The sequence below is a fragment of the Sciurus vulgaris genome, assembly GCF_902686455.1.
Source record: "Sciurus vulgaris genome assembly, chromosome: 2".
Classification (NCBI taxonomy): Eukaryota; Metazoa; Chordata; class Mammalia; order Rodentia; family Sciuridae; genus Sciurus; species Sciurus vulgaris.
The window spans coordinates 154,390,137-154,411,876 of record NC_136462.1 but is presented as its reverse complement, the minus strand read 5'-3'; the positions used below and the strand labels follow the sequence as shown (position 1 = coordinate 154,411,876).

Below are 21,740 nucleotides of genomic sequence, written 5' to 3'. Positions count from 1 at the left end.
AATCTCTGGGACACTATGAAAGCAGTACTTAGAGGAAAATTTATTTCATGGAGCGCATTTAATACAAGAAGTAAACCTCAACAAATAAATGACCTAACACTACAGCTTAAAGCCCTAGAAAAAGAAGAACAGACCAGCACCAAAAGTAGTAGAAGACAGGAAATGGTTAAACTCAGAGCTGAAATCAATGAAATTGAAACAAAAAAAACAATACAAAAAATTGACAAAATAAATAGTTGGTTCTTCGAAAAAATAAAATTGATAAACCTTTACCACACTAACAAAGAGAAGACAAGAGAAAACCCAAATCACTAAAATTCAGAATGAACAAGGAAATATCACAGCAGACACAATTGAAATACAAAACATAATTAGAAGCTATTTTGAAAACCTATATTCCAACAAAATAGAAAATTTTGAAGACATCAACAGGTTTCTAGAGACATATGAATTGCCTAAACTGAATGAGGAGGACATACACAATTTAAATAGACCAATTTCAAGTAATGAAATAGAAGAAGTCATCAAAAGCCTACCAACAAAGAAAAGTCCGGGACCAGATGGGTTCTCAGCCGAGTTCTACAAAACCTTTAAAGAAGAGCTCATTCCAATACTTCTCAAATATTCCATAAAATAGAAGAGGAGGGAACCCTCCCAAACTCATTCTATGAAGCCAATATCACACTGATAACTAAACCAGAAAGAGACACATCGAGGAAAGAAAATTTCAGACCAATATCCTTAATGAACATCGACCCAAAAATTCTCAACAAAATTTTAGCAAATTGCATACAAAAACATATTAAAAAGATAGTGCACCATGATCAAGTGGGTTCCATCCCAGGGATGCAAGGTTGGTTCAACATCCGGAAATCAATAAATGTCATTCACCATATCAATAGACTTAAAGTCAAGAATCACATGATTATTTCAATAGATGCAGAAAAAGCATTTGATAAAATACAGCACCCCTTCATGCTCAAAACACTAGAAAAAATAGGGATAGTGGGAACATTACTTAACATTGTAAAGGCCATTTATTCTAAGCCCATGGCTAATATCATTCTAAATGGTGAAAAACTGAAAGCATTCCCCCTAAAAACTGGAACAAGGCAGGGATGCCCTCTTTCACCACTTCCATTCAACATAGTTCTTGAAATTCTAGCCAGAGCAATTAGACAGACCAAAGAAATTAAAGGAATACGAATTGGAAAAGAAGAACTCAAACTATCCCTATTTGCTGATGATATGATTATATACTTAGAAGAACTAGGAAATTCCACCAGAAAACTCTTAGAACTCATAAGTGAATTCAGTAAAGTAGTAGGATATAAGATCAATGCACATAAATCTAATGCACTTTTATACATAAGTGATGAATCTTTGGAAAGAATAATTAGGAAAAGTACCCCATTCACAATAGCCTTGAAAAAAATAAAATACTTGGGAATCAATCTCACAAAAGAGGTGAAAGACCTCTACAATGAGAACTATGCAACACTAAAGAAAGAAATTAAAGAAAACCTTAGAAGATGGAAAGGTCTCCCATGTTCTTGGATAGGAAGAATTAATATTGTCAAAATGGCCATACTACCTAAAGTGCTATACAGATTCAATGCAATTCCAATTAAAATCCCAATGACATATCTTACAGAAATAGAGCAAGCAATCATGAAATTCATCTGGAAGAATAAGAAACCCAGAATAGCTAAAGCAATCCTTAGCAGGAAGAGTGAAACAGGGGGTATTGCAATACCAGATCTTCAACTCTACTACAAAGCAATAGTAACAAAAACGGCATGGTATTGGTACCAAAATAGAAAGGTAGATCAGTGGTACAGAATAGAGGACATGGACGCAAACCCAAATAAATACAATTTTCTCATACTAGACAAAGGTGCCAAAAATATGCAATGGAGGAAAGATAGCCTCTTCAACAAATGGTGCTGGGAAAACTGGAAGTCCATATGCAACAGAATGAAACTAAACCCCTATCTCTCATCCTGCTCAAAAATCAACTCACAATGGATCAAGGACCTTGAAATCAGACTAGAGACCCTGCATCTTATAGAAGAAAAAGTAGGCCCAAATCTTCAACTTGTTGGCTTAGGATCAGACTTCCTTAACAGGACTCCCATAGCACAAGAAATAAAAGCAAGAATCAATAACTGGGATAGATTCAAACTAAATAGCTTTCTCTCAGCAAAGGAAACTATCAGCAATGTGAAGAAAGAGCCTACAGAGTGGGAGAAAATCTTTGTCAATCATACTTCAGATAGATCACTAATTTCCAGAATATATAAAACACTCAAAAAACTCTACACCAAGAATACAAATAACCCAATCAACAAATTGGCTAAGGATATGAACAGATGCTTCACCGAAGAAGATCTACAAGCAATCAACAAACATATGAAGAAATGTTCACCATCTTTAGTAATAAGAGAAATGCAAATCAAAACTACCCTAAGATTTCATCTCACCCCAATTAGAATGGCGATTATCAAGAATACAAGCAACAATAGGTGTTGGAGAGGATGTGGGGAAAAAGGTACACTCATACATTGCTGGTGGGGCTGCAAATTAGTGCAGCAACTCTGGAAAGCAGCATGGGGATTCCTTAGAAAACCTGGAATGGAACCACCATTTGACCCAGCTATCCCACTCCTTGGCCTATACCCAAAGGACTTAAAATCAGCATACTACAGAGATACAGCCACATCAATGTTCATAGCTGCTCAATTCACAACATCCAGATTGTGGAACTAATCTAAATGTCCTTCAATTGATGAATGGATAAAGATACTGTGGTGTATATATACAATGGAATATTACTCCGCCATAAAGAATGATAAAATTATGGCATTTTCAGGCAAATGGATGAAATTCGAGAATATCATGCTAAGTAAGATAAGCCAATCTCAAAAAACCAAAGGACAAATGATATCACTAATAAGTGGATGATGACACATAATGGGGGAAGGGAGGGGTTAGTGTTAGGGTTAGAGTTAGGGTTAGCGAGGGGGGCAAGAATGGAAGAAGGAGGGGTGTATAGAGGGAAAAGAGGGGTAGGAGGGATGGGGGGAAGGGAAAAATAACAGAATGAGTCAAACAACATTACCCTGTGTAAATTTATGATTACATAAATGGTATGCCTTTATGCCATGTACAAACAGAGAAACAACATGTATCCCATTTAGTTACATTAAAAAAAATAATAATCAGTATATCATTAGAAACTTATTGGGAAAATATTGGGAAGGTTTTACTGTATTGGGATACAAAATAGGGCACAATGAAAATTTAGCAGTAATACGTAGATAAATATATGAAAATAAACAATTGTCACTGTGCTCAAGTTTAAAGGAGACTGATTGATTTAGTATAATAATAGATGGATAAAGAGGCATTCCTCTGAGCTTGGATGCGGTGTTTAGCCTTTGTTACTTTCCTAGTTTTAATGGTTGATTCTGGAGATCCTTTACATAATAAAAACATTTATGTTAGTCATAAATATAATTTGTGCTTTTCCTACGTTTAGTCTAATTCTTTGAAATTAGAATAGACTAAATATTAATTATAAGTTGATTTCTTTGCCCTTTAATAATAGTAAATACTTTTCACTGTTAAACACTGGATTTCATGGTGGGGGTGGTTTCTCAGAAAATCTAGTAACGTGTTTGTTCTGAAGGTTGAAGACTGGCAGATCATGGTGCCCTCAGTTTAGCTGGGAGACAAGGTTGTTTTAATCTAGCTGGGAAATAAGATTGTTTTGGTCTGGGTTGTCATACAGAGAGAATGTGTACTTTGAGAAGAAGCATAGATTGTACTTTTAAAGGTTTTTCTTATTTTAAACTAGCCATAAAATGATATAATCATTACTAAATAAAAATATCTATAAAAAGCCTGGCAGAAAAAAATAAAGACAGATTCAGCCTCAGAACACTTGGTGTCTCTGTGTGCTGTTTCTCACTGCCCCGACGCCTCCCATCCACCTAGGACCCCCAAACCCTGCTAGGGCTGGACCCCGGCACCCCACTCACGATTACAATATTCTAACCCAAGTGTCTCCAGGCATCTCTACCCATTCTTGAAGGGTCCCACAGGTCCCTCCTCAAAGTCCGTCCCAGAACCCATGGCCCACAGACATCAAGCAGGTAAATGTGTCCTGTAAATGTGTCCTGTTTAGAGCCAGGTGATGCTAAAGGGAAATTTAAAATGTTCTCTTTTCTCTCTGAATTTTCAGTAATTTTAGTTTATGAAACAAACTGACAAAAGACAAATTCAAAGGGAAAAAATAACAAATTTTGTTATATGCCTGTCAAGGAAGAACATCAAAATAGAGATATTGACTTGAGGCACTTTAAATAAACCCAGAGGTCACTGTTGAATCAGGTTTTAGACATGTTCACATTTAAACTAAACTTTTAAACTGGACTACCGGCAGATCCATCTTTGGATGTAAGGTGACCTTTGAAATGGGCTGAAACAGTTTCCTGAAATATTGTTTGCTGAGTCCTGCTGACCATCGGTAAGAAGAACCCTTTTCCCTAAACTACTCAGAAACTGAACTGCACCCAATCCCTTTCTTACAGAAAAGCGTAACTTTTAGCAGCATCAATCATAATCCTAGACAATGATGAGAACTACCAACCCGTTTGCAGTTTTAGGTTTTAAATACAGCAACCACTTCCTCGAAGCCATGGAACACAATTTGTCTGTTTGAATCAATGTCTCCTGGGTTGCAAACCTAATTGGCCCCAGATAAATATAATCTTACTTGTTCTTGGCCAGGTTGAATTTATTCTTGGTGGACATGCCTAAAAATGGGAGCCACACATATACAGTATGAGACTCAAAAGAGGAGTACAGAGTTGAAACCTTATGAAAAGAAAAGTTGGGGCTCCTGAAGGGAGGAGATGGCAGGGAATGGGAGGGAGGAGGGAGAAAAATGGACTGACCAAAGGTTATTTTGCAGGAAAAGTCCCCCAGTGAAGGTCATCAGAAGGCCACCTGTGATAATCCCTGTCAGGGCCAGGAGTCTTATTCTTCTTATCTTCCTCCTGTGAAAAGATCTGTCCTAGGCAGATAGAGGAATACCCTGAGGAAAACCCATTTGCATTTATGGTTTACTTCCACTACAGATGCAAATCCCCCACAAAAGGACAGTCTTAGAGTTATTGGCTGTGTCTGCAATTCCCTTGAATTGTCATCTCAAAATGTTCAAGTGTTATTTGAAGGTGGCCTATTTTGATCTCCTTCGGTGCCAAGCAGAAGTGGAACTCCACCCTGCTAATCAGAATTTCTCAGTGTTGGTACATAGGAACTAAATGAAGTCCCCAAAACAAATTGGTAAAAAAATAAAATAAGATCCAGTAGAACAAATTTGGTCCATGAGCTGCCAACAGGAACCTTGATGCTTCTGCTTCTTTTGACATTTTTCCTGCCCATCTTGTCTCAGCTTCTGCTTTTTTGTGACAATTAACTGTGCTACCAAGGGCCACTTATGAATTTTTCTCTTTAGTGATGATATAATACTTGGATTATTTGATTACAAATAGAGTCTGGCCTATGGGGTTTGCTATGAGAGCTTCTTGACACTCATGCTGCAGGTTGATAGTTTAAAATCTAAAATGTGGCTATTTTAAGCCAGTCCTGAGGTCCAGTGGTAGATAAGGAATCCACATTTCTACTCAGCCAGAGTCACAGTAGCTCTGCTATGGAAGGATCCATGGATTTACAATGTTGGTAGAGCTGGATTTTTTCCCCTACACAAGCCAAATGGTAGCACCAGCTAGCCAGTAGACCAGAGTTCATTTGGAACAGTCAATTGGAATGGAAACCCTAGCTATCACCACATTGCTTTGGCCAACTGAACCTGTAGCTGATTCATTTACTGACATTATAAGGAAATCCCACAAAAACCACACCCGACAGGGAAATCACATAAGGGAGTTTATTAAGCAGAGTGTCTCCCTGCAGAGTAAGAGAAAATGAGAGGAAAAGAGAAAGTAAAGAGAAAGGGCATGCGCTAGAGAGAGTGAAAAGCGAGGAGGAGAAAGAAAGTGAGTAGGAGAAAGAAAGCATGAGAGAAAAGATGGCAGGGTAGCTACCCTTAAGCAGTTTAATTCTGCCGGGCTAACAGGGGACCAATAACAGAGAAGGATACTTGCAAACTGACTGATGAGCCAATAGCTAGCTAGGATGTTCACAGACTGACAAGTAGTTGGAAGGTGGGGAAAACGGCTGTAGCAGAAAGGGTGGGGAGAGCAGCTTTGTACATTATAGACATGATCAATGTTCCAGTGGGCACCAGGCTTTCTCAAGCAGGGAGTTCAGAGAAGTGCAAGGTGTTCCTAAGAGAAGCAGTTCAAATCGAATACACTTGCAGCCCAAAAAGGCCTCTTTCCTCATTACATCCCCTAAGTGAAACAATGAGATAGCCTGTTGGCTATTCATGGGCCAGGTTTGCTTTGTACATGCGTTCTGTTTGCTGTAGTTTTGGCCGAGGGGGGGAGGTCCCCCAGGAGAGTATTTGTTAATTTATTTTTAAGACTTTAACTAGTTGCTATATACAGACACTGAGAGACTCTGGTTGGCAAGATGGATTTTCCCTTCTGCATGACACTTTGAGAGAGATCAAAATAAGCAACGCCCATATAACACTCTAACATGAGGTTTTTGCAAGATGAACTATTGATTTACTGTCCACTATCTCAGGTTGGTGTCTTAGATATGAACACCAGAATCTGGGAGCAAAAAGAGTTTATTCTATGAAAAGTTCAGGAGAAGACCTCCTTTGTAGTCCATAGAAATCCTAATCTTCCACTGATTTCATGTCAAGCAGCATCACATGAAGCAGATCTCTGTGTGTCTAAATCTCCATTCAGTCTCTCTCAAAATTGATTTAACTCTTCAAGGGCTTCTCAGCACCAAACTCCAGTGACCAAGCCAGGATCTGCTGAGGACATTAAGAAAGACAAATACCATGTGTTCTCACTTATATGTGGAAAATAAAAAATCAATTTAAAAGACATAGAGAAAAGTTGTTTCCATAGCCTAGAAAAGGTATGGGGAAGGAAGATGATGGAGAGAGAGGATGGTCAGTGAGTACAGGAGAACAGTGAGAAGGAGCTATAATGTCCTATAGCTAAGTAGGATAAATATGGTGGGTAATCATTAATTGAATATTTCAAAATAACTGGTAGAGAGAATTTTGAATGTTCCTAATGTGAGGAAATGGTAAATGTCTGAGGTGATAGATATGTCAATTATCACATCTAATTACTCATTGTGTATATGTATTAAAACATACAGCATCCCATAAATATGTACAATTACTATATGTTAATTGAAAATAAAAAATACAATTTTTACAAACGTAGAATAGCAGTTATAGGGACTGAGAAAAGGGATAGGGAGTTGTTGTGTAATGAGTTCAGAATTTTTGTTAAGTGAAGAAAAAGTCCTGAAAAGAGACCACGGTTGACAACTGCCTGACATTGCAAATGTACTCAGTGCTACTGAATTTTACATTGAAAAATCATACATAAAATAGCAAACTCTATATTTTGTATATTTTACACAATAAAAATGTATCCCGAAGAAAAAAGTTACTTACCATACACTCCAGCAAGCAGACTCATAAGTATTTATCCAAGGGAAATCATCAATCTGTTCACCTAAAAATGGTGATTTTACTTTGTGCAATTTAAACCTCAATAAATTTGACTTTAAAAGTAAACAATCACATAATCTTTAATATTATTCACTATTTTCTTGGTTTATTTTTTAGAGTTAAAAAGATCACCCTTTTGAAAGAAGCAGAAATTTCTCTTTTTTAAATTGTTTTTATTTTTACAGGCTGCATTTTGATTCATTGTACACAAATGGGGTCAACTTTTCATTTCTATGGTTGCACACAATGTAGATTCATACCATTCGTGTAATCATATATGTACAGGGGTAATGATGTCTGTCTCATTCCACCATCTTTTATATGGTGGAAATCATCTTTTATATCCCTGCCTCCTCCTCCCTCTCATTTCCCTTTATGTAATCTAAAGTTCCTCCATTCTTCTCTCACCCCCCACCCCACCCCTATTATGTGAAATTTCTGTTATAAAGATATTGTTTAAACTCAGCAAACTATTTCATATAGGATCTAAAATTTTATATAAGAACTAAATTTACTTTTTTTCCCCTGGGGAACAAAACCCAAGAGTGTACTCTACCATTCATCTACATCTCCAGCCTTTTTTTATCTTTTTATTTTGAGAGAGGGCCTCATTAAGTTACCCAGGTTGGCCTCAGACTTGTAATTCACCTGCCTCAGCCTCCCAGGTTGCTAGGACTGATTATAGGTGTGTGCCACCATTCCTAGACAAGAACTATATTTTCTTACCAAAAAAAGAAAACCTCAAAAATTATTGTCTGTCTCACTACTTTACATTTTAAACATACATTAAATCTCCAAGCAATCACATAAAATGCCAGAATTCAAGTTCTATTCACTGTCTTTAAAAACACTTTGTGATCATGTTTTATTCAGAACCAACTGTTTAAACAGAGGATTATAGAGTATGGGAGGGGGTTGAAGAAATGAACTGCCTAGACACAATAAGAAGCAAGATTGAAGGATTCTGAGGGTTTCTAAGCTAACTCTCAAAAGAAAAGCATAGGAGCTCAGGGTGTGGCCTGGTAATGGAGTACTTGCCTAGCATGTGCAAGACCTTGGGTTCAAACTCAACTATGTAAAAAGAAGGAGGAAGAGGACAGGGAGGAGTAGGAGGAGGAGGATGGGGAGAAGGAAAGGGAGAAAATGAAGGAAGGAAGGGGGAAGAAAGGAGGATAAAGGAAGAAGGAAAAAAAGAAAGGAAAAAGAAAAGAGAAAAAATTTTAAATTTTTTTACGAAAGCAAAATATGTCAGGTGCTACCTCTGGACATAAAAGTTCTCTAATTAACTGCCATGTAAAAAACATTGTTTATGAAAGGCTAAGTAATGAATATCTTCCAATTTCAAGTATATATATAATATTTAGGTACACATATAATGTGATATAAAGTATATACACGTATAACATGTTTACATATATATGATTATATATGTGTGTGTGCATGTATACATGCTCAACAATAATCAGAGCAATTCTTTAGAACTTTGACAAACAGATTTTCAAGAAGCAATATTTTATCACTGACATTGTTTAGCATTACCAATGCCTAGTCATAATAAAAAGCAGACAGATTGCAGGCAGTTTTATGATTGCTATAAAATTCTTTACAGAAAAGGCCCCTCTTGCCTGCATGACTGCCCACTCAGGACACCTGTTTTGGTTTCACTGAAGTCCATAGAGTAGGTGCCATACTTCCCTCCCACCAAGGCAACAGGTATTGCCCTAGTTTCCTTTAGAAATGGTTCCTACACCAGCCCCCACCAATGCCCACTCTCTCCCCACCTCTAACCTGATGCTTTGTGTCTGAGACCAGACATCCCCTTTTTCTTCAACCATTTCCTTTCCTTGCCGAGACTGTTCCCACTAAGCCAAGAACTCTACACAGTTTTATTCTGACTTACCGCACCCCTGCATTGTCACCTACATTCACTGGGTCAACAACTCCTGTGAGCACCCTCCAGGATGATCCCAGCATTGATCCCATTTTCTCTCCTTCACATCGACATTGACAATGTCTCTCAATCAAGTCAGCTGGGAGCCCCAGAGCACTTGGGTAAACTACTTTGTTCACTCAATGAAAGACCTAAATTTTGAAAAATCCCAGGTTTCTTTGTGTGTCTCACAGAGCTGGAGACAGAGATAAGATGATCATGACCCTAACAGTAAATTATTTTGGAGTTCTTTGTTCTGAACTTGTGTTTGTCAACTTTTTGTTACTGTAACAAATATATGAGATTAATCTACTTATAGAGAGAAAAGAGTAATTTTGGCTCACAGTGTTGGAGGTTTCAGTCCATGACTGATTGCTCCCATTGGTTTGGGCCTGCGACAAGGCAGCACATCATGGCAGAAGCATTTTGCAAAGCAAACCTACTTACCTTCTGGCCAGGAGTGAAAGAGAAGAGAAAGAAGGAGCCAGGGTGCCACTATCTCCTTTAAGAGGACACTCCTAATGACCTGAAGATCCCATGCTAGTCCCCACCTCTTAAAAGATCCACCTCCTCCCAATAGTGCCAAGCTGAGGACCAAATCCTTGACACCTGGGCGAATATTGGAGCATTCTAGATTCAAACTATAGCAGGGCCCATCTCTCACAAGGATTGTGTGTGGGGAGGGAGATGTTTCATGGAACTGAGACATCCATATCCCCTGGAAAATAGCCCATAGCTAACAGCCAACAAATGTACCATCTGTGTTTGGGCCAGATGGGCTTCTGCTGACTCTACTCTCCTAGACACCTTCCACACCCATTCTGTCCCCAGTAGTCTTCCCTGATCTCTTCCTCCCCTGTAGATCAGTGAGTTTGCCTTTTCTCCAAAGCCCTCTCTTCCCAAAGATCTTGAGAGCAATTAGGTGACTACAGCAGATAAATTGCCTCCTGATGGAGCTCCAAGATGGTGGAATAGAAGACGTCATGCTCCTGGCTGCTCTGTGGCATGAAACCAAGAAAGCAGACAGGCAGCTTCTCTGCAAGGTGAGTAAAAAAAAGGGGGGGGGGGAAGGGGGGCAGGACATAACTGGAACTTAAACTGGTCATTCAAAACAGACCAGGGACATAGGAGGTAGGATATAATAAAATAAGGAAAGGAAAAAATCCCCAGTTGCAGAGCCACTGCCACAGTCAGGCCAGAAACTCCAGTCAGAGGGATCTCTCCATGAGCATAGTAAAGAGATAAGGGAATTAAAGGAACCCACATTTTGGAGAGGTCCAAGGCATGTCTGGTACAGAGCATTTAGAGGCCAAGGACATTGCCCAACAAACCTGAAGGACTCGATGCACAATATCCATGTGTGGGGAAAGAAGCCCACCTCTCCAGGCAGCCTGTGGAAGACAAAGAAAGGAAACATTTTGCAGCTGTGGCTTGGGGACCAGCAATAGAGAAAGCCAATTCCTGGCAAACCTGAGTTTGGCCTGAAATACAGGCTCAGTAAACACATGCTGCACAACACAGAATGTGCTTAAGTGACCAAAAGAAAATAAAATATGGAGAGAGGTTTACACAGGGAACAACTGGTCATGGAAACCCACCTGACCGTACCCCTCCCCCTCCAATCTCACTGTTTGCACAGCTGGCTGGGAGAGATGCAGCTGACAAGGGAACTCAAAAGAGGGTTGGGAGAGAAATTGGAGACTGAACCAGAGACCAGGAAACATGGGGTCTGTAGGTGATGTAGGGGACAAAGAATTGGCTCCCCCATCCCATGAGTGGAACTCAGGGAAAATCCCTGTGGTAAAGTCTTCTAGCATAAACCAGCAAGTACTGGGCACTGGAGGTTCACTGATTTAAAATCTCCAAACCAATTAGCATTCAGCAAAGAGCCTGGAGCCTGTCTAAGCCTGAACCCTGCCTCCAGGAACTCCTCCTATGGGATTACCTCTCTCCCTCCAGCAATCCAGAGTGTGGAGCATCACACGTCGGAAGACCCAACCTAAAACTGCTGAAAAGAGAAGCTGAAAATATTTTGAACTCCAATGGAAAGAATTCTTTAACTTTTCATCAAGATTTTTTTTTTCTTTTCTTTTAATTCTTTTTCATTAATTGTGATCTTAATGGTAGATGGACATTTATATAGTTTCCTATTTTTTTCTTCTATTTTTTTTCTCTAGCATATTTGAAGCCAATTATTTTACATGGATTAGTTCTTTGTGATTTAGGATGATTTAGGATGTTTGATTAGTATATTTTGGCTTTGTTTTTTATTTTTTATTTTTATTTTTAATTTTTAAAATTTTTCTTTATATATATATTTTCCCATTTCCCTCAATTTTCTTTTTTCTTCTGCTAACACTCAATCTCTATTGTTCTCCCTTTCTCTCATCCTTTAACCTTTTACTCCTATCTCCTCTCCTCCTCCCTCATAATCATCACATCTTATATCACTTCTGTTCTCTCCCTGTCCACCATCTAAAATGTAAACCCTTTTGCAAACTTACAGTTTTTATTGTAGACAATAACTGATCCTATCATTTCTGTTTATTGTGATAATTAACATTGTAGACATCATAGTAGGAACTATTTGATTTAATGCTGTAAATTGTTTGCATGGGTCATTGTTATTATCTGTCTCCCCCTAAAGAGTGAGGTACTGGAAAACCTCAGGGACACCATAAGTCCACAGGTAGAAACTCTACTGCCTAAGATTCATACTGTTATTTGGGTAGACACACAAACAACATGAAAAAGCAAGCAAACAAATTGCCTCAAGAAAACCAAGATACCCCAATAACAGAATCCTTTGACACCACAGTGGAATAAATGTCAAAGAAGGAGTTTAAAATACACATAGTTAAACTGATCTATGAAGTAAAGGATGATTAAAAGCAAATACAGGTAGCAAAAGATATTTCAATAAAGAGATGGAGATTCTGGGAAAAAAAAGCAAACATAAATCCTTGAAATGAAGGAAACAATAAAATTAAAAATTTGATATAAGGCATTACCAACACACTAGACCACTTGGAAGACAGAACCTCAGGCAATGAAGACAAAATATATAATCTTGAAAATAGACTTGACCACAGAGAGAATATATTAAGAAACCATGAACAGAACTAGCACACAGAATAAGGATAGAATTTTAAAGTCTACAGAGAAAAACTTCAGATTATATATAGGGGAAAATCAACATGGATCTCAGCTGATTCCTCAACAGCCAGGGTCCAGCCCTAGCAGGGGTCGTAGTGGTCACAGGTGATGGAATAGGTGTTGGCGAGGTGGAGAACAAAGCAACACAAATTCAAGAAATGGATACTAAGCTCTAAATTTTATTTTTCCCAGCCAACTTTTTATACATTAAAAGGTAGGCAGTTACACATGTTTTTTCAGAATAGGAAAAGGTCACAGGAAGAAAAACAAAAGTATTTTGTATGATCATTACTAGACTAGACAATGAAGTATTCTAATTATTCTAGTAATTGTTTACTTGTGATAACCTATAACTAAACAATAAGACATATTAATATTTAACTGATCATAAAGGTTAAAGCAAGTTCAACTGGGTTAAATAAACATCAGTTGTGTGACTACTGCTGTAGTTAATAAGTGCTAGACATTTTAAGCTAACAAATATATGATATCATCTTATACTGTGTGAACTTAACATTGAGGAACTCTTTATTTCTTCTGATCCTGTTATTCCTTCCTGATGGGGTTGGAATTATTTGCCTATGTGTTTCAGGTCGTCTGAGAGTAGTCAACAGGGGATCGGCAGCTAGAATCTGTTTTTATATTTTCTCATAGCAATCTTGATTACTCAGAGTTTCATAGCAAATGAGTAAATCTGAAATCACTGTTCCATAAGAAGTTTGATTTTTATGTTCTAATCCTGGTTCTGTTAAGACCCCTATTTTCAGGGAAAACACATAAAATATTAATAGTAAACCTACACATATTAAGCAAGCAAGGAAGGAAAGCCCACAACCCAAATTCCCAATGAGAATGAGACTTTGCAAACATCTTTTTAACTCAGCGGAATCCTTGTCAAGCACTGAGGGGAATTGCAGGTGGCATAACACTCAACCCAGACCTTCAAATCGAGGAGGTCCTGGAACTACAAATATCAAGCTCTGAAATAAAACAGATGCCAAACCAAGAATCCTATATCTAGCAAAATTAAATTTCAGATTTGAAGATAAAATAAAAACCTTCCAAGATAAACAAAAACTAAAAAAATTCCCAACCAGAAAGCCTGCACTTCAGAATATTCTAAACAAAATATTCCATGGAGATGAAATGAAAAAATAGTGAAAACCAGTGAATAGAGTAACTATACTAAAAGAATAGTCAATAAAAGAGAAACTAATTCAAATTAAAAACCAGAAATAAACCAAAATGACTGGAAACACAAATCATATCTCAATAATAACCTTGAATATGAATGGCCTAAGTTCATCAATCAAAAGACACAGGCTGGCAAAATGGATTAAAAATCAAGACTCACAATATGCTGTCTTCATGAGACTCATCTCATAGGCAAAGACATCCAAGACTGAAGATGAAAGAATGGGAAAAATCATATCACTCATGTGACTCACATAAACAAGTGGGGATTTCTATCCTCACATCAGATAAAGTGAACTTCAAGCCAAAGTTAATCAGAAGGGACAAAGAAGGACATTTCCTACTGCTTAAGGGAATTATACACCAACAAGAACAATCATAAGTATTTATGCTCCAAACAATGGAGTATCTACATATATCCAACAAACACTTCTCGACTTCAAGAACCAAATAGACCACAACACAGTAATAGTGGGTTTGAATTTTTTATCCATATATATGAATACGACATGAAGATATATGTAAAAATATACATTAAAATATTTAAATGGAAATGAATTTGTATATAGTTATTTTTATTTTGAGATGGATGTTTATAGTTTTGGTGAGATATAGGATATAATTATGCACTGATATATACGAAAATTTATGGGAAGGATTTGGATGGCCATTAGGGTACATACACACACATAAACATATATATATATATATATGAATGTATATGAATATATGGAATATATATGTGAAAATATACATATGGATAGTCAATAGTATTTATAATTTTGTTTAAAAGGCTCACAATTTTGGGTAGGGTTAGGTTTAGTTCTGAGTTACAGCTTTGGATTAAGGGATGGGTTACCTTTGGAACATATATATATCAATATATAAATATAAATGTAAATATAGAGCTAATATTATATATCAAAAGTTATAAATATACTTTTATCTATGGATATTCTTAAGGTAAGCAATATTGTTATATTACATGTGAAATCTGGGTTATGCCTATGGAAATGAGTATATATAAAATATCTATGGTTTTTATGTGAATTTATGAACTTATAGTCCAAAAAACATAGATACATTCATGTAAAATGTTATGGCTTATATGTATAGGGATTTCTCTGAGGTATATTGGTAAGTATAAGACTAATGTAGAAAAATAGGATTAGTTTAGGGATTGAATATTTTGCACCATCTAAATACTGTCTCTCAGGATTGCTCATCGCTGGTGGTCTCTCTCCAAATTCCAGTGGCGTTGGAATCTTGGGATTGCAACATGGCCAAACCCAAAATATCTGAGGCCCAGATTGGTGAGAAAGTGACTGGGTATGCCAGGGCCTTTCTGAGCCAGGCAGTCTTGTGGGAAGACAGAGACAGGGCTGAGAAGCTTTTGTACATTGCAAGAGACAGTTGCTCAATTTTCCTCCAAGATTTATTTTATTTTTATTTTTTTCTTCTCTGGCATCTCTCTCCACCATATTTGGAGCAGGGTGTTTTTTGCGCATCAGTTTGTTGAAGACAGTGTTTTGCGGTTCTGGTATATATTTTTATATTTGTAACTTTTTTCTCTTTATATGTATTCTTCCTCTCACTGTCTGTCTTCCTAGATTCCATTTATACATTTTCCCCACCTAACAACCAATCTCTATTGGTTTCTCTCCCATTCTACCTCTGGAGTTTTGTTTTTGATTTCTTTCTTTCTCCCTCATGAACACCATGTTCTGCACTGTTTCTGTTCTTTCTTTGTCCCCTAATTGAAATTGTAAATCCGTTTGGCAAATTTTTTGTTTTTATAGTGGACAGTGATTGAATTTATCATTGCTGTTTATAGCAAGAGGGCAGAAGACACCTTGCTGGGAGCTATTAGATTTGAGACTGTATATTGTTTGCACTTGGTGCTATTGATATTGGTCTCCGATCAAAGAGAAAATACAGGAAGTGAAAGATCACTTCAATAAAGAGTGAAAGATTATAAAAACAAACTAAGCAGAAATCCTCAGAATGAAGGAATCAATAAATCACATTATAAATTCAATGGAAAACATCACCAACATACTAGACCATTTGGAAGACAGAACTTCAGACAATGAAGACAAAATATTTAATATTGGAAATAAAGAGGACCCAGGCCCACCAGCACACCCAAAGCTTCAAGACTCAGCACCCGTGTGACACAGGACTCAGTGCCTACTCCATGGCTCCCCATCTACCAACACATACAGAAGCCTTTGCTGCCATCTTGGCTTATACCCAAAGCCGAAGGCACCATCTTTAGGTGGAGCAGCTCCTATCCTGAGATACCTGCTGGAGACTAGAAGTTCATTATTATCTCATGCATCAGGCTACTGAAAACCAGGAGGTTTGAATAGTATATTACAGTGATATCATAGAATTTTTTATTTTAATTTTAATTTTTAATTTTTTAAATTTGTCTCACTCTATTTTCCTCTTATTTACCTGTTTCATCAGAGTCTCTTTCTCCCTTTTCTCATGCTAACAACAAAGTTCTTTTAATTCCACTTTCACTCTTCCTATGATCTAGTACCTCTAAATACTCTCTTCTTATCCTATTAACAATTACACCCAATGCCCCTCCCTATCCTCTTTGTCCGCCATTAGAAATTGTAGACCACATTGCAAATCTATTGGTTATACTATAGATAATAAACAAACACATCCTTTCTGTTTATTATCATAAACTTTTAGCATCTTCTTGGGGCTATTTGGTTTAAGGCTGAGTATTGTATGTATTAGGTACTGCTAATATTTATCTCCCCCTTAAAGGTGAGGTATTGGAAATCTGAAGGGTCAATAAACCTCTAAGGAGGAAACTGCTGTACCCCAGATCTGCACTGCTAGAGGGGAAGATACACAAACAACATGAAAAAACAAGGGAAGAAAGTGCCCCAAGCAAACCAAGATGCTATATTTAAAAAAATCTAATGACAGCACACTAGAAAAAAATCAGGAAAGGATTTCAGAATGTACATATTTAAAATGATCTGCACAGTAAAGGATGAATTAAGAGAACAGATGCAAGCAATGAATGATCACTCCAGTAAATATTTAAAAGAGCAAGTGCAGGAAGCAAAAGATCATTACAATAAAGAGAAAGAGATACTGAAACAAAAAAAAAAATGGAAATCTTTGAAATGAAGGAAACGATAAACCAAATTAAAAACTCAGTAGAAAGCATCACCAACTGACTAGATTGCTTGGAAGACAGAACCTCGGGCAATGAAGACAAAATATTTAATCTTGAAATTTAGTTGACCAAGAAGGTAATATGGAAAAAATTATGAAAAGAACCTCCAAAAATTATGGGACAACATGCAAAAACCAAATCTAAGAATTTTTGGAAATGATGAAGGCACAGAGATACAAACCAAAGAAATGAACAATCTATTCAATGAAATAATATCAGAAAATTTCCCAAACCTGACAAATGAAGTGGAAAATCAAATACAAGAGGTTTAAAAGACACCAAATGTACAAAATTACAACAGATCCACACCAAGACATATTATAATGAAAATTCCCAACATACAAAATAAAGATAGAATTTTAAAGACTGTAAGAGAAAAGTATCAGATTACATGAAAGGGGAAATCAATATGGATATCAGAAGATTTGATGATGAAATGAAATCCTTCCATGATAAACAAAAGTTAAAAGAATTTGCAAATAGAAAGCCTGTGCTACAGAACATTCTCATGACAATATTCCATGAGGAGGAAATCGAAACCAACAGTGTAAGTCAACAAAGGGAGGAACTACGTGAAAGGAAAAGCCAATCAAAGGAGAAACCAAGTCAAGTTAAAAACCAAAAATGAGCCCAAATGACTGGGAATACAAATCCCATCTCAATAATTACACTGAATGTTAATGGCTAAAGTCATCAATCAAAAGACATAGACTGGCAGATTAGATGTAAAAAAAAAAAAAAATCTAACAGTATGCTGCCTTCAGGAGAGTCATCTCATAGAAAAAGATACCCACAGACTAAAGGAGAAAGGATGGGAAAAAAACAAACCACACATAGGACTCAGTAAAAAAAAAAAGCAGGGTAATCCATCCTCATATCAGATGGAACTTCAAACCTAAGGTAGTCAGAAGGTATAAGGAACATTCAATAGTGCTTAAGGGAACCATAAATCAACGAGACATAATGATCATAAATATTTATGCTCCAAACAATGGCACATTCATGTACATTAAAAATCCTTCTTAATTTCAGGAATCAAACATCACAACACAATAATTCTGGGTGAATTTAACACACCCCTTTCATCACTGGACGATCTTCTAAACAAAAACTGAACAAAGAAACCATAGAACTCAATAATCCAATCAATAACTTGAACTTAACAGACATATATAGAATATTCCATCCATCAATGTGTGAATACACTTTCTACTCAACAGCACATGGATGCTTCTCTAAAATAGACCATGTGTTATACCACAAAGCAGCCCTTAGTAAATGCAAAATATAGAGATGCTACCTTGTGTTCTATCAGATCTTAATGAAATGAAATTAGAACAATGACAAAATAAAAAACAAAATTACTCCAGCACCTGGAGACTAAATAATATGCTATTGAATGAAACATGGATAACAGAAAACATCAAGAAGGAGATAAAAAATGCTTAGAGGTAAATCACAATGATGATACAACATATCAAAATCTCTGGGACACTATGAAAGCAGTACTAAGAGGAAAATTCATTGCATGGAGTGCATTCAAGAAAAGAATAAAAAATCAACAACTAAATGGCCAAACATTACAGCTCAAAGCCCTAGAGAAAGAAGAACAGAATAACAGCAAAAGTAGTAGAAGACAGGAAATAATTAAAATCAGAGCTGAAATCAATGAAATTGAAATAAAAGAAACTATTCAAAAAATTGACAAAACAAAAAGTTGGTTCTTTGAAAAAGTAAACAAAATAGACAAACCCTTAGCCACACTAATAAAGAGGAGAGAGAAAACTCAAATTGCTAAAATTCATAATGAAAAAGGAAATATCATTACAGACACCACTGAAATACATAACATGAGAAGCTACTTTGAAAATCTATACTCCAACAAAATAGAAACTACCGAAGACATTGACAAGTTTCTAGAGACATATGCTCCTCCCAAACTGAACCAGGAGGACATAAATAAATTAAACAGATCAATATCAAGCAATGAAATAGAAGAAGCCATTAAAAATCTACCATCCAAGAAAAGCCCAGGACCAGATGGATTCTCAGCCAAGTTCTACAAGACCTTCAAAGAAGAACTCATCCTGGGCTGGGGAGATAGCTCAGCTGGTAGAGTGCTCGCCTCCCAAGCACAAGGCCCTGAGTTCGATCCCCAGTACCAATAAAAAAAAAAAAAAGGAAGAACTCATTCCAATACTTCTTAAAGTATTCCAGAAAATAGAAAAGGAAGGTACCCTACCAAACTCATTCTATGAAGCTAATATCACCCTCATACGCAAAACAGGCAAAAACACATCAAGGAAAGAAAATTTTAGACCAATATCCTTGATGAATATAGATGCAAAGATCCTGAACAAAATCCTGGCAAACCATATCCAAAAACATATTAAGAAGATAATGCACCATGATCAAGTGGGGTTCATCCTGGGAATGCAAGGTTGGTTCAACATCCATAAATCAATAAATGTAATCCATCAGGTCAATAGACTTATGGATAAGAATCATATGATTATTTCAATTGATGCAGAAAAAGTATTCGACAAATACAACACCCTTTAATGCTCAAAATACTAGAAAAAATAGGGATAGTAGGAACATAACTAACCATTGTAAAGGCTATTTATGCTAAGCCCACGGCCAACATCATTCTTAATGGAGAAAAACTGAAACCATTCCCTTTAAAAATGGGAACAAGACAAGGATGCTCTCTTTCACCACTTCTAATCAACATTGTCCTTGAAATACTAACCAGAGCAATTAGACAGACTAAAGAAATTAAAGGGATACAAATAGGAAAAGAGGAACTCAAGCTGTCACTATTTGCTGATGACATGATTCTCTATTTAAAGGATCCAAAAAACTCCTCCAGAAAACTTCTAGACGTCATAAATGAATTCAGCAAAATAGCAGGCTATAAAATCAACACACATAAATCTAAAGCATTTTTATATGCAAGCGACAAAACATCTGAAAGGGAGATGAGGAACCCAACTCCATTCACAATAGCCTCAAAAAAAAAAAAAATGGGGGTAATCAATCTAACCAAAGAGGTGAAAGATCTCTACAATGAAAACTACAAAACATTGAGGAAAGAAATTGAGGAAGATCTTAGAAAATGGAAAGATCTCCCATGTTCTTGGATATGCAGAATTAATATTATCAAAATGGCCATACTTCCAAAGGCTCTATACAGATTTAATGCAATTCCAATTAAAATACCTATGACATTTCTCATAGAAACAGAAAAAGCAATCATGAAATTCATCTGGAAGGACAAAAGATCCAGAAGAGCCAAAGCAATCCTGGGCAGGAAGAGTGATGCAGGAGGTATCACTATACCAGATCTTAAACTCTACTATAGGGCAATAGTAACAAAAATGGCATGGTACTGGCACCAAAATAGACAGGTAGATCAATGGTACAGGATAGAAAACATGGAGACATGCCCACATAAGTACAGTTATCTCATACTAGACAAAGGTGCCAAAAACTTACAATGGAGAAAAGATAGCCTGTTCAAAAAATGGTGCTGGGAAAACTGGAAATCCATATGCAGTAAAATGAAATTAAACACCTATCTCTCACCCTGCACAAAACTCAACTCGAAATGGATCATGAATCTAGGAATTAGACCTGAGACCCTTCACCAAATAGAAGAAAAAGGAGGCCCGAATCTCCATCACATTGGCTTAGGACCACACTTCCTTAACAAGACCCCCATAGCGTAAGAAATAAAAGCAAGAATCGATAAATGGGGTAGATTCAAACTAAAAAGTTTTTCCTCAGCCCAAGAAACAATAATGTGAAAAGAGAGCCTACAGAGTGGGAGAAAATCTTTTCCACACACACTTCAGACAGATCACTCATCTCCAAAGTTTATAAAAAACTTAAAAACTTTACACCCAAAATACAAAGAACCCAATCAATAAATGGGCTAAGGAAATGGGCAGATACTTCACAGAAGAAGATATATAGGTGATCAACAAATATGTGAAAAAGTGCTCATCATCCCTGGTAATTAGAGAAATGCAAACTAAAGCCACCCTAAGATTTCATCTAACTCCAATTAGAATGGCTAGTATCAAGAACACAAGCAATAATAAGTGTTGACATGGATGTGGGGAAAAATGCACACTCATACATTGCTGGTGGAGTTGCAAATTGGTACATCCACTCTGAAAAGCAATATGGAGATTCCTCAGAAAACTTGGAATGGATCCACCATTTGACCCAGCTCTCCCACTCCTCAGTTTATACCCAAAGGACTTAAAATGAGCATTCTACATTGATGCAGCCACATCAGTGTTTATAGCAGCTCAATTCACAATAGCTAGATTGTGGAACCAACTGAGATGCCCTTCAATTGATGAATGGATAAAGAAACTGTAGTATATATACACAATGGAATATTACTCAGCCATAAAGAAGAATAAAATTATGGCAATTGCTGGTAAATGGATGAAGTTGGAAAATATCATGCTAAGTGAAACAGGCCAAGCCCAAGAAACCAAAGGCCGAATGTTTTCTCTGGTAAGTGCATGACAATATATATTGATGAGGGGTGATGGGGG

The 21,740-nt window shown here is 36.8% G+C and overlaps 1 protein-coding gene across 8 annotated transcripts in view; it reads right to left on the bottom strand.

Annotated features, from left to right (window-relative positions):
- Positions 1-21,740, bottom strand: part of LOC306651254 (adipocyte plasma membrane-associated protein-like) — a 191,115-nt gene that overhangs the window by 34,105 nt on the left and 135,270 nt on the right. For 2 of the 8 annotated variants that reach the window (XR_013761113.1, XR_013761114.1), the window contains 2 exons: positions 7,622-7,682; positions 6,525-6,958 (listed from right to left, as the gene is read on the bottom strand). The exons of 1 other annotated variant lie outside the window; for it this stretch is intronic. Coding sequence is in view for 2 of the 7 variants with exons in the window: in XM_079123793.1 (XP_078979919.1) it covers positions 6,916-6,958; positions 10,940-10,999 (103 nt within the window). In the remaining 5 variants the exon portion in view is untranslated. Of the gene's footprint in view, positions 1-6,524; positions 6,962-7,621; positions 7,683-10,939; positions 11,000-21,740 lie in introns of those variants that run through there. 5 more of the 8 variants (XR_013761116.1, XM_079123795.1, XR_013761112.1 and 2 more) reach the window with 4 other exon arrangements.